The sequence below is a fragment of the Hylobates moloch genome, unplaced genomic scaffold (genome assembly GCF_009828535.3).
Source record: "Hylobates moloch isolate HMO894 unplaced genomic scaffold, HMol_V3 SCAFFOLD_22, whole genome shotgun sequence".
Taxonomy (NCBI): Eukaryota; Metazoa; Chordata; class Mammalia; order Primates; family Hylobatidae; genus Hylobates; species Hylobates moloch.
In genome coordinates, this window is record NW_026652297.1 from 2,506,365 (window position 1) to 2,519,399 (window position 13,035).

At 49.0% G+C, this 13,035-nt stretch overlaps 2 protein-coding genes across 4 annotated transcripts in view; both read right to left on the reverse strand.

The window, feature by feature from the left end:
* Window positions 1–46: 46 nt before the first annotated feature.
* On the reverse strand, window positions 47–1,297 carry LOC116461916 (uncharacterized). Its single transcript, XM_032143934.2, has 2 exons — window positions 730–1,297; window positions 47–500 (listed from the first exon to the last, which is right to left on the reverse strand). Exons 1-2 carry the CDS (start codon window positions 1,097–1,099, stop codon window positions 178–180), a joined length of 693 nt encoding a protein of 230 aa, XP_031999825.1. The 5' UTR covers window positions 1,100–1,297; the 3' UTR covers window positions 47–177.
* A 9,589-nt stretch (window positions 1,298–10,886) lies between these two features.
* SPATS2 (spermatogenesis associated serine rich 2) overlaps window positions 10,887–13,035 on the reverse strand; it is a 156,337-nt gene continuing 154,188 nt past the window's right edge. For all 3 annotated transcript variants that reach the window (XM_058433467.1, XM_032143937.2, XM_032143936.2), the window contains one exon: window positions 10,887–12,393. In XM_058433467.1, the coding sequence (XP_058289450.1) occupies window positions 12,082–12,393 (312 nt within the window). In that variant the 3' untranslated portion in view covers window positions 10,887–12,081. The remainder of the gene's footprint in view (window positions 12,394–13,035) is intronic.

Here is a 13,035-nt window from a genome sequence, read left to right on the forward strand (position 1 = left end):
CCTTCGGGACCTCGGCGGGGGCGGGGAGGTGGCGGCCGACCTGATCCTACCCCGCGGGCCTCCCCGCCCGTCCCTCGGAGAACCACTGGCGAGCGGCCGGCCCCCTCCGGCTCACTCGGCCTCAGCCGCAGAGGGGAGGCGTCTTTCTCTGCAGCCCGGGGACTCTCCGAGAGCCTCCTAGCAGCCTCTCCTCCCCCGGCGGAATGGGAGGGGGGCTCCGGGCGTGGGGGGCAGGGGACGCATGCTATGGAAGATGCTGTCCCCGAGGAAAATGCAGTGGGGACAGGGGACAGGGCGACAGGCGCAGGTGAAGGCCCTGCGGCCAGCGGAGGCCGGCGCTCTAGAGGGGCACCAGCTGCACCCGGGAAATCTAAAAGCAGATGGGGCGGGGATTCTGCGCGCACAGCTGCCCGGCGTTCGAAACTTTCTCATCCTCAACTTGACCCTCTGGAAAATGGATCCAGCTGCTCCTATGAGGTGTCCCCCGCAAGCAGGAGCTGCTGGGAAACCAGAGGGTGGGTAGCCCTAAGAGTAAGGGTCAGACGTCCTCCGTGTGACCCCGTGGGTGGAAAGGGTGTGTGGTGGGGAGGGGAGCGCCAGCCCCTTTTTCCTGCCCCTCCATTTCCCTCCGGCATTTGTCACCTCTTGCCTCTCCTAAGCGCGCAAGAGGGTCAGGTGGTAAATACAGGGGATCGGCAGGGGTCAGACACTGCGAAAAAACTTCCGAACCTTGTGCGTGCGGGTCCTGGCACCAGGGGAGCGAGGAAGGCCGAGCCCCGCGCCTCACGCAGCTCAGTCCTGGAGAGCTCCGCGCGGCGCCGCGCGGGGAGCTGCCCGGGGACGGCTGCAGGGGGCCCCTTCCCGGCGGGGCGGAACCGGGCCCGGGGCGGCCGTCTCTTCCTGGCCTCCCGCGCTGCGACGGTCCCCCGGACTTGCCTGCCAGCGCCGCTCCTCCTCCCTCCCACGATTTGCCAGCGAGCGCGGCTGCCGCCCGCGCCCAGAGGAGCCGCCAGGGCCAAAACAGAAATTTGTTCCCTAACGAGCGAAGCGGTAGGCTCAGCACCCCCATCCCTCGAGACGCACTCACAGTCACCAGCATCGGAAAGATGCTACCTCTCGTCAACCACGAGAGTCAAAGCCCCAGGCACCTGTATCTAAATGAGCTGGCACTTTGGGAAGGGAGGACGCGCTCCCCCTTCTCCAGTCCTGTGAAGCCTGGAATCTGGTCCCCAGGACGAGGAGTGACCCTAAGGAGTCGGGAGATCCTACTCCCATCTCATCCCCAGCTGTGGATGGATCCCGGCTGTAAAGTAACCCCCTCCCCCAGCCGTTCCAGGCTTCCTCTCCAGGCGCCGGTCCAGCTGCCTACTAAAAAGAAGGACATTTTAGGAGTCAGTTCACTCTGGGACAGAGTAAGGCCACAGGTGACTTCACCCACCCACTTGGGAACCAGGTCTGCCACTTGCTGTCCCTGTGATTAAATTTTTTTTTTTTAATTTTGGTCTGTGTGATTCTTTTTTTTTTTTTTTTTGAGACGGAGTCTCCCTCTGTTGCCCAGGCTGGAGTGCACTGGAGCTATCTCTGCTCACTGCAACCAATGCCTACCAAGTTCAAGCAATTCTCCTGCCTCAGCCTCCCAAGTAGTTGGGACTACAGGCGTGCGCCACCACGCCCGGCTAATTTTTGTATTTTTAGTAGAGATTGGGTTTCACCATGTTGGCCAGGCTCATCTCGAACTCTTGACCTCAGGTGATCTGCCCGCCTCAGCCTCCCAAAGTGTTGAGATTACAGGCGTGAGCCACCACACCCAGCCTGTCGGCGTGATTTTTAAAGGCAAGTTATTAACCCTTCTCTGACTCAGTTTTCTCATCTGTAAAATGAGGATGCTAATAATAACATCAGAGGGTTGTAATGAGGATTCAATGAGTGAGTATGTGTAGAGGGCCTAGAACAGTGTGTGACACCTGCAACGTGTAAATGTTTGTTGTCTGATTTTGAGTCTCCTAGGAGCCCTGTGAAACAGCCAGGGTGGGGGCTCCTTATGCTCCATTTCACAAAGGAGGAACCAGAGCTGAGAGAGAGAGAGAGAGAGAGAGGAAGAAGAAGAAGGAGAAGGAGAAGAGAGAAAGGAGGAAGGAGAAAAGAAGAAGAAGGAAGAAGGAAGAAGGAAGAGGGGGAGGGGGAGAAGAAGGAGAAGAAGAGGAGGAGGGGGGGGGGGGAGGGAGAAGAGGAGGAGGAGGGAGAGAGAAACTTGCTCAAGGTAACAGAGTTGGTAAATGACACAGCCAGGGTTAGAATCCTGACAGTCTCCCAGCCCTAGGTCGTTGGGTCTGCCTCTCTCTAGCCTAACTGTGTGGGCACTCAGGGGACTGGTCATCTGGGCTTGTGTAGCATGTCTGGGTGGCCTTACACTTATTATCCCTGTAAGGCCTAAGTGTTTAGACTTTCAGGCTTCCAGCTCACCTGCTGGGGCTGGTTTTGGGCATTAAGCCAAACCAGACACCTTGGGTTAGGGTGAACAAAATGCATGGAATGCGTGGGGTGCCCCTGAGGATTACAGCAGCTTACACTTACTGAGCATTAACTTTGTGCCAGGCACTGTGCAAAATGCTTTACTTGGATTATCCCATTAATCTTCATAATAACGCTATGAGCTAGTTATTAGCCATAGCTGCCAATTCACGGATGAAAAACTTGGGGCAAAGAGGTCAAGTCCCTAGTCTAAGGTGCACTGCCTCCTCCAGCAGCTCCAGGCACAATGCCCATGTCACCCTTTGCTGCCCTGGTTCCCACTTCCAGGAGAAGAAAATACACTAATATTTATGGAATGTTATTACCATTCTTATTGCAGAGTGAAAAGTCAAAGGCCCGTTTGGGCCTTTAAACCCCTTCCCCCATTGCCCCTCAAAGGACTCCTGTGAATGCGCACTGGGTGGGGGTACCACCACCGACCCTTGCCTTTATCTGGCCTGTTTTAGATGAGCGTGATCAGGCACAGGATCTCAGCCCACTATCCTCTCTCTTCACCTTTATTCAGTCCCTCAGATCTTCCTGCTAGACCTGGCTTTTGTTTCTATGGATTCCCCCAGCTCTTAGTCACAATTCCCTATCTTTTTTTTCTATTTTTTTTTAATTTTTATGTTTTTTCTTTTATTCCTTTTTTTTGAACGGAGTCTTGCTGTGTCACCCAGGCTGGAGGGCAATGGCATGATCTTGGCTCACTGCAACATCTGCATCCTGGGTTCAAATGATTCTCCTGCCTCAGCCTCCCGAGTAGCTGTGATTACAGGTGCCTGCCACCACGTCCAGCTAGTTTTTGTATTTTTAGTAGAGATGAGGTTTCACCAGGGTTGCCAGGCTGGTCTTGAACTCCTGACCTCAAGTGATCCACCTGCCTCGGCCTCCCAAAATGCTGGGATTACAGGCGTGAGCCACCTTGCCCGGTCCTCTTTTATTCTTTTAATTCCCTATCTTTTCCTTCCATCTTTCCTCCAGCCCCCAACCCACATGCACAAAGGGCAGGGACCCACATTTAGGAGACAGTAAGACGGGGATTGGGGAGTTGAAAATTGAGCAGGGCCCTGGGAGATGGGCACCATAGTCCTCCTCACTGTAACTCCTTTTCCTCTCCCCTTCCGCCAGCTCTTGACTCATTTGGCCGTGGTGGGGAGTCACAGGGAGGGGAATGTTGAGGAGGATCCGTGTTCAGAGATGCTCAAAGCCTCTGTCAACAAGAAGAAACTCAGGAGGCTGCATTTTGGAGCTGCCGTGGGAGGCCTGTGGGAGTATTAGCTACAAAAAGGAACATGGAGATAGAGTAGGGAAGCGCAAAGCAAGGAAAAAACCGCTCAAGACACAAAGGATGGAAAAAGTCCCCCCACCCGGCAACCACAAAGCGCAGGCGGAGTCAGACACTGTGCTGCGGCAGTGGGAACAGGCGGCTGTCGAGGAACAGAGCCCAGGGGCCCCTCCCACCTCCCCGTCTCTTCCCACTCTCTCCACCTTTCTCTCTGGAGGTCCCCAGGCCTGAGCCTGGCTCTCAGCCAGCATGGCCAGGCTCCGCTTCTAAGGTTGTGTTGTATGATGGGAAAATCTTGGGCTTTCAAGTCAGACTAGTTGGGGTTCCAATCTAGCTCTGCCACTGGCCAGCTGGGAGGCCTGGGGTGGGCAGAAGGTACTTTATCTTGCAGAGCATCGGGTCTTTTGATTTGTGAAATGAACCTTAGCCAGCTGGTTTTTTTTTGTTTGTTTGGTTTTTTTTGAGACGGAGTCTCGCTCTGTCGCCCAGGCTGGAGTGCAGTGGAGCAATCTCGGCTCACTGCAAGCTCCGCCTCCCGGGCTCACGCCATTCTCCTGCCTCAGCCTCTCCGAGTAGCTGGGACTACAGGCGCCCGCCACCACGCCCGGCTAATTTTTTTGTATTTTTAGTAGAGACGGGGTTTCACCGTGGTCTCGATCTCCTGACCTCGTGATCCGCCCGCCTCGGCCTCCCAAAGTGCTGGGATTACAAGCGTAAGCCACCGCACCTGGCCTCCAGTTGTTATTTTTTAAAAGCCCTGGCCTGGCTGGGCACAATGGTTCACCCCTGTAATCCCACCACTTTGGGAGGCCGAGGCGGGAGGATCACTTGAGATCAGGTGTTCAAGACCAACCTGGCCAAAGTGGTGAAACCCCATCTCTACTAGAAATACAAAAATTAACAGGGCGTGGTGGCACACGCCTGTAATCCCAGCTACTCGGGAGGCTGAGGCAGGAGAGTTGCTTGAACCCAGGAGGTGGAGGTTGCAGTAAACTGAGATCGTGCTACTACACTCCAGCCTGGGTGACAGAGCCAGACTCTGTCTCAACAAAAACAACAACGAAAAATCTCTGGCCCTCGGTGCTGGGACCAGAGAAATGAGCTCAGGATGAAGACTGAGGGTTCCCCCTCCCCACCAAAATAAAAGATTTTGGAATTCTTTGAGGCCTCTAGTATTTGACCACACCTTGGCTGTCTCATTCTAGGAGATTCCTTTTCTTTTAGTGGAAGACCCTGGCTAGAGTAGAGTGGGAACAGACCACAATCAACTTTTTTTTTTTTTTTTTGAGATGGAGTCTTGCTCTTGTGGCCCAGGTTGGAGTTGAATGGTGCGATCTTGGCTCATTGCAACCTCCGCCTCCCGGGTTCAAGTGATTCTCCTGCCTCAGCCTCCTGAGTAGCTGGGATTACAGGCATGTGCCACCACGCCCAACTAATTTTTTAATTTGTAATAGAGACGGGGTTTCACCATGTTGGCCAGGCTGGCCTTGAACTCCCGGCCTCAAGTGATTCACCTGCCTCGGCCTCCCAAAGTGCTGGGATTACAGGTGTGAGCCACTGCGCCCGGCCCACAATCAACTTTCAAACAAGGGAATCCTGGGAGGTACACGGTTGTGTTTACAGATAAAGAAACTGGCCCATATTGCTTGGCTAGTAAGAAAAAGAATCAGGTCTGAACCAAGATTTGACTAGGATGATGGCAATTCAGGTCTATGCCATGCAGCGGAGCCACTTTGTCTTCTCCTTTGGTAAACAGCCTACGAAAAGGGAACGGCATGGTTACTTCTGACAGATGGTCAGTGACCTGTAGTGAATGCCCATTGGGAACAACACCTGGACTCCACGCCAGATGAGACACTGCAGTCAACTGCAGGCCCCGCAGGGAAGGTGGCCGCCAGCCCTGCGGGAGCCGGCGAGCCACTGTGTGCCCAGTCTCCTGAGAAATCTCATCCTCTCAATCCGTGTGTTCTAGCAGCACCAGAAAACAGGTGTGTTTGAAATCGAGTTACAGAGAAAGCCTAACTCGGTTAAGTTGAAGAGACATGAAAAGGAGACCTGACTTTTCCCTGAGGAATTGGAGTGGGTGGTATTTGTTCCTGCTGTTTTGACAGCAGTGAAGGGACAGGCAGGAGAATAGTTGTGCTGCTGGGTGAGTTTCTTAACCCAGAAGCATCTTTTTTGGATAGTTTCCTCCTTGGAACTGAGTATCAAGGTAGGTAATAAAACTCCCTCATCACCTGTATGGAAATAATGTTCCCTGACTTTCCCCTGGGAAACCCTGGCCCCAGCTTCACCTGTGTGCTGCTGCAGTGGTTACTGTGTTAGCTGAGGTCAGCTCCATCAGCATCCGCCTGCCACACCCACATAGCTCTGAAACTTGGGTAGGGGTGCATTTTCTGATCGGTATGGCAGACAGACAAGAGGGGCACAGGGCTCACCATGCTGGAGGGGCATGCACTCAGGAAGAAAATTTACGGAAGGAATAGGATAGCTGGATTTCTAGTATTTTTGTGATTAATAAGGTCTGTCTGGCTGGATATAGGGGAAGTCCTTTTTCATATACTTTTTAACAAAGCAGGAGAGACAGAAAAGGAAAGGGGCTATGGGGAGTGAACACTCAACTTGTCATGGGTTAGCCTAGACACGCAGGGGACTGTTTTGTAGCACCTGGCTAGATGTCTCATAAAGTCGTTGCCATTGTCCCACTTCACAGTTCAGAAGGAGGCTCAAAGCTGTTATCTGTCCAAGGGCAGTCGGTCACACAGCTACCAAGCTGTGAAGCCAGAATTAAAATCCAAGTTGAGTCTTTGTACTCTACCACACTGCCTGGCCAACAGGCAGGGCTCCCAAGGGTTTAAGGATGAGCTCTACTTCCTTTACCTGTAAAGCGGTTGAAGAATGAGCTAGGGCTGGGCCTGGTGGCTCACGCCTGTAATCCTAGCACTTTGGGAGGCTGAGGCAGGCAAATCACTTGCGGTCAGGAGTTTGAGACTAGCCTGACCAACATGGTGAAACCCCATCTCTACCAAAAATACAAAAATTAGCTGAGGGTGGTGGCAGGCACCTGTAATCCCAGCTACTCAGGAGGCTGAGACAAGAGAATTGCTTCAACCAGGGAGGCACAGGTTGCAGTGAACTGAGATGGCCCCACTACACTCCAGCCTGGGTGACAGAGACCCTGTCTCAAAAAATATAAAGAAAAAAAAAATGAGCTAGAATAGTTTCTGGCTCAGAACTCAGCAGAGTGCCTAGCACACAGTAGGTACCTCAATGTATGACGGAGAGAAAATGTGCCCAAGTGGCTACAACAACCAGAAACTTGATTTTATAGTATGTTTAGTATGTTGTTCTGGCTACCAGCATTGTGGGCCGGTACTTTGAACTCACTGGTTAAACTAGTGATAAAATAGTTTCTTGTATCAGTTGGCAGCCTCCCAGCATGTATACCTGTTTCTTCCAAGAAATGTACTGCCATAAGGATACAATCCTCACCAAATGGGACCAGAAGGCGGGATGAACCCTACAAATCAGGCAAGACAAAACCTCATTTTCTTGGGTCAGATGGTAGAATTTTCAGGAGCAACAAGACATTATTCTACTGACCTTCTCCAAGAGAACAGGTTAGTACAAAGATGAGTGACATGCATCCCGAATTTTCAGGTCACTCTTAACTTCAACTAGTTTATCCTATTCCCTCCCATACATACATTCATACTCACAAGACTGTACCCTGGTTTGGGATTCTGAAATATAATGGAATGTCACTATCTCCATACACCACTGCACAACTGCCTGATCACATGCTGGTACAGTTCTGGCTCAAGCATGGGACCCAGCCCTTTCGGTCGTGCTCCCTCCACCTCGAAGACAGCATGGCACTTTCAAGCAACACTATTTCCTTGTATTATTTATTGGTATTCTCAGTTGCATCAACTGGCTTATCAGCCATGTGAAGTCAGGGATTGTTTCTCTCCTTAGCTTCTGGCTCAGCAACTGTACAAAGCATTGCCAAGCACTGGTAGAAAATGTAAACCCGGTGGCTGGGTGTAGTGGCTCACACCTGTAATCCCAGCACTTTGGCAGGCCAAGGTGGGAGGACTGCTTGAGGCTAAGAGTTTGAGACCAGCCTAGGCAACAAAGCAAGACCGTATCTCTACAAAAAATAAAAATAAAAAATTAGACAGGTGTGGTGGCGTGCACCTGTAGTCCCAGCTACTTGGAAGGCTGAGGCAGGAGGATCCCTTGAGCCCAGGAGTTTGAGGCTGCAGTGAGCTATGATCCCACCACTGCAGTCCAGCCTGGGCGACAGACAGTCCATATCTCTAAATAAATAAGTTGCATGTGTGAATCCGTGCAACTTTATCAAAACAATACTCTATCAATAACTATATGACCCAGTAATTCCACTCCTAGGAATTTATCCTACAGGGATATTCTCACAAGTGAGGAATGATATATGCATTATGGAATGCACATTGCAGCAATATTTGTAATAGCAAAAAACTGAAAACCATCATTAGGGACTGGTTAAACTAATAACAACAAACTTATATAATGGAATACTGTGCAGCCACAGAACAGAGGTCTATACCTCGTAGACCTCCATCCATGTCAGTAAGTAGAAATATACTTGATTTTTCTTAAAACAAAACCAAAAAATGAGTTACAAAAAGTGAGGACAAGTGAAAAAAGCAACTTGTATAAGGGTATGCACAGTATGAATCCCATTTATGCAAAAGAAAGAAGAAAAGATACTTCCATGTTTGGGTTTAGAAAGTTGCTGGAAAGACATGTAAGAAACTTACCAGTGATTTCTTCGGGCGAGTGGGACAAGGTAGAGAAAGCTTTTAAATTTCTACTATGTACCCTTTTTTGTGTTTGTTTTTCGTTTTGAGACCGAGTCTCACTCTGTTGTCCAGGCTGGAGTGCAGTGGCGTGATCTCAGCTCACCGCAACCTCCGCCTCCCGGGTTCAAGAGATGCTTCAGCCTCCCAAATAGCTGGGATTACAGGCGCCCGCCACCATGCCCAGCTAATTTTTTTTTGTATTTTTAGTGGAGACGGGGTTTCAGCATGTTGGCCAAGCTGGTCTGAAACTCCTGACCTCAGGTGATCTGCCGGCTTCAGCCTCCCAAAGTGCTGGGATTACAGGCGTGAGCCACCGCACCCGGTCCCCCCCACCTTTTTTTTTTTGTGAGATGGAATCACGCTCTGTAGCCCAGGCTGGAGTGCAGTGGTGCAATCTCGGCTCACTGCAACCTCCGACTCCTGGTTCAAGTGATTCTCCTGCCTCAGCCTCCTGAGTAGCTGGGATTACAGGTGGTGGCACCAGCCACCACACCCAGCTAATTTTTGTATTTTTAGTAGAGACAGGTTTTCACCATGTTGGCCAGGATGGTCTCGATCTCCTGACCTCGTGATTTGCCTGCCTTGGCCTCCCAAAGTGCTGGGATTACAGGCATGAGCTACCATGCCCGGCCGAGACAGAGTTTTGCTCTTGTTGCCCAGGCTGCTGTGCAATGGCGTGATCTCGGCTCACCACAACCTCTGCCTCCGAGGTTCACATGATTCTTGTGCCTCAGCCTCCTGAGTAGTTGGGATTACAGGCATGCACCACCACACCCAGCTAATTTTGTATTTTTAGTAGAGATGGGGTTTCTCCATGTTGGTCAGACTGGTCTTGAACTCCCGACCTCAGGTGATCCACCACCTCAGCCTCCCAAAGTGCTGGGATTACAGGCGTGAGCCACCGCACCCAGCCCAGTATGATCTTTGTATAAAAAAAATTAAAAACCCATATACCCATGTGTATATGCACATACATGCTTTAAAAAGAGTCTAACCAGGAGTGATTGTGCACAACTGTAGTCCAGCTACTCAGGAGGCTGAGGCAGGAGGATTGCTTAAGCCCAAGAGTCTCTTCTAATCATATCCGTAAATAGCTACTGCACTCCAGCCTGGGCAACACAGTGAGACCCCATTTCTAGAAGGAAAAAAGGTGTAGAAGGATATATGCCAAATTAACAATCATTATCCCTGAGAAGTGGAAAGATGGATAACTTTTTTTCCTTTTATATTTCTGTACTGATATTTTAAATACTACTTTCGTAACAAAAAATTTTTAATTCATAATTTTCAAACTTTTTGTGGTCATGAAAAATTTTCAAATATTTTTCTATAAGGAGATTTTAATTTCAACTTCAAGGCATTTTTGATAAACATGCCTTGTCCCATCTGTCTGAGTGGTTAAGTACAGTCTTGCCTGGATACAGGGACAGAACTCATAATCCCTCAAGGTCACTTCAATCTCTGATAAAGTATAGGTAAGCAATTAATCAGAAATGCAGGGCTTTTTCCTGACACCCAGCAGGCTGTTGGTGTCGTTGGACAAATTCCCCAAAATGAGGTGCTCTTGGAAAATTGCTTTCCCAGAGCTCCTTGACTACTGTTTTCTTTACTGAAAGACCGACAGATACACACTCTCTCTCTCTCTGAATGTGTTCAACCAGCCTGAACCCTGGCAGCTCAGCTTCATTCAGCCAAGGAGGCAAGGGAAGCCCTGAGGCAGCTACGTTCTGCATGGCTGCCACTTACAGTCTGGGCTTCAGACTTGGGAGAACACATGTCAGAGAAAGAAAAGCTCTGCTGTGATTAAATCACAGATGCTGGGGGTGAGTGCAGGGTGGAAGGGTCTGACACCCATGCCACCTGCTACACGCAGGAACTCAATTATACGGTTACGTTCAATACTCAGTCAAGAGACAGGGAGTTGCGGAGAGCACTGCCATTAGAACCTTTGGTTACCTGGGAGAGCCTGGAGAGCTGTGGTTTTCCTAAAGTGGTTAAGTTCTCCTTTGGAAAGTCACCATTCCCTATCCTATGATCCTTTCTCACTAGGAACAACTGCATTTGTTCTTCCTGGCTTTCACATTTTAATTTGGTTCTGAAGCTACACACTGGTGGCAGACAAATGACTTGGGAATCAGATACCCTCATTTAATCCTGGAACAAGCTGAGTGACTTCCACCCCCATGAGGCCCAAAGAAAAACATAATGAAATGAAACCACTTGCTGCTATGAAACAAAAGTGGGAATATTTATGCAGCTGTTTTTATTTATTCAACTATAAAGATTGCAGCAATTTTTTGATGAGTAATGCCTTAGATTAACACTAATTATATTGCTATAAATTTGGTTCAGGATCAGAATAGGGTTCAGGAAAGGGAGAGAACAAAAAAAAAAAGTCTCCAAACATTGAAACAGAAAAATGCTTTTTTTTTTTTTTTTTTTTTTTTGATACTGAGTCTTGCTCTGTCTCCCAGGCTAGAGTGCAGTGGCACAATCTCAGCTCACTGCAGCCTCCGCCTCCTGGGTTCAAGCGATTCTCCTGCCTCAGCCTCCTGAGTAGCTGAGATTACAGGTGCACGCCACCATGCCCAGCTAATTTTTGTATTTTTAGTAGAGACGGAGTTTCACCATGTTGGCCAGGCTGGTCTTGAACTCCTGACCTAGTGATCCAGCCGCCTCGGCCTCCCAAAGTGCTGGGATTACAGGCGTGAGCCACCACGCCCGACCTTTTTTTTTTTTTTTTTTTTTTTAAATAAAAACTTTAATTAAATGCTACTTTCTCATAGACTTCCCTAGACTGGTTTGCAATCTAAGGTAATAGGAAACAAGGCATTGGACATTTCGAAGAAACTGCAGGTTAAGCTATGGTGCCAAGCAGAAGACTAAACACTGATTTGAGTGTTAAATCTCCAGCATATTCTGGGATAGAGGCAGGTTCTCAAATGTTTCCTAGTGTTCTTTCCTTTTCACTAATTAAACTTTCCCTTCTCTGGCAAATCCAGTGCAGTATACAATCCCCTCATTGCCTCTACTGGTCAAATAGTTGTTTGAAGGGAAACTGTCAGGCACCTGTGGCTTCTGCTTAGATTGGAAAGGTGACAGACTAGCTCTGATTCACCTCCTCCTGAGACAGCCTGAACAGTGGAGGGGTCAACTGGAAGGCCGAAACCTGCTAACAGCTGCCTCTGATTCCTGGTGGAAATGACCAACCAGATCCAATCCATATCACTGGGAAAGATCAAGGAAAAAAATAGCTTCCCCTCCAAAAATGGTAAAGAGGAAACAAGGAGACAAGAAACCAAAAATACTTAGAATGGCACAAAAAGTGATATGCATAAACTTCTTTTTGTTATTAAATCTAACTATAAGTTTCCTAAAGTCCAGTTATCAAGTTGAATTGTGTGGATAGAGGAGAGAGGCCAACTGGATTTTCTCTCAAGAGTTCACGGCTTCAGTCTGAGAGGTCCTGGGTTTGCGCTGGGGGAGCCCCTTTTTGAATGAAGGCATGGGAGGGCTGGGCTCCATGCTGACTCCAGTTCCACTGGTCCCTGCAGAGAGAGTCTGGCCTCTTTCACTGGTGTTTCCTGGTGCCTGAGATGGAGCACTCTGATACTTGGAACCAGATGAATACCACGAGCTGTTTCTGTAACGACCCATACTGTCATGCCGCCCTTGGTTCATGGGGTCATTGGACTTTTGGCCTTGTGGCCTATAGCCCTGCCCTCCTCGTCTGTTCCCTGGCAATACCTAAAGATAAAAGAATACAACGTTCAAGGTGCTCTAGCATTATGGTACCCCATTTGTTCACTTTACAGGAGTATTCTGAAAGCAGAATTGTGGTATTCCATGCTTAGGACTCAGTTATCTCTCAAGACTCAAAGAATTCTCTCAGCCAATCCAACCTAGCCACTACTTCAGAACTAATCTATCTTTCCCTGCTCTTCATGCCCAGGCTCTTCTCCACTGAAGAATTTACTTTTCTTTAGCTGGATGCAAGAAGAAAGATAAGGAAGAAAGAACATTCTCTGGGTTGTTACAAGCCCTCAATTGGACAAGTATATTATATTATGTCTGAACTCTGCAGATAAAAGGCCATTGGTAAAGATAATAAACATTTGGAATAATAAAGTAAACATCACTATGGCCTGCTGTGCTAAATGTCATGAACTACAGATTCAAGTATGCTGCTGTGGCATTCCGCACATCTTTCGCATTATAATCTGGAAAGCTTATGGTATGGGATTTTATTTTTGTCCTTCAGTTCCAAACATCATACCAGTTCTGAAGAATTACCGACAGTACTGCCTGGATTGCTCTTGCGTTTATTCTTCAAACAGAAGAACCTATGGATTACTCCTCAGCTTTCTAGTGTTTTCCCCCCATCCCCAC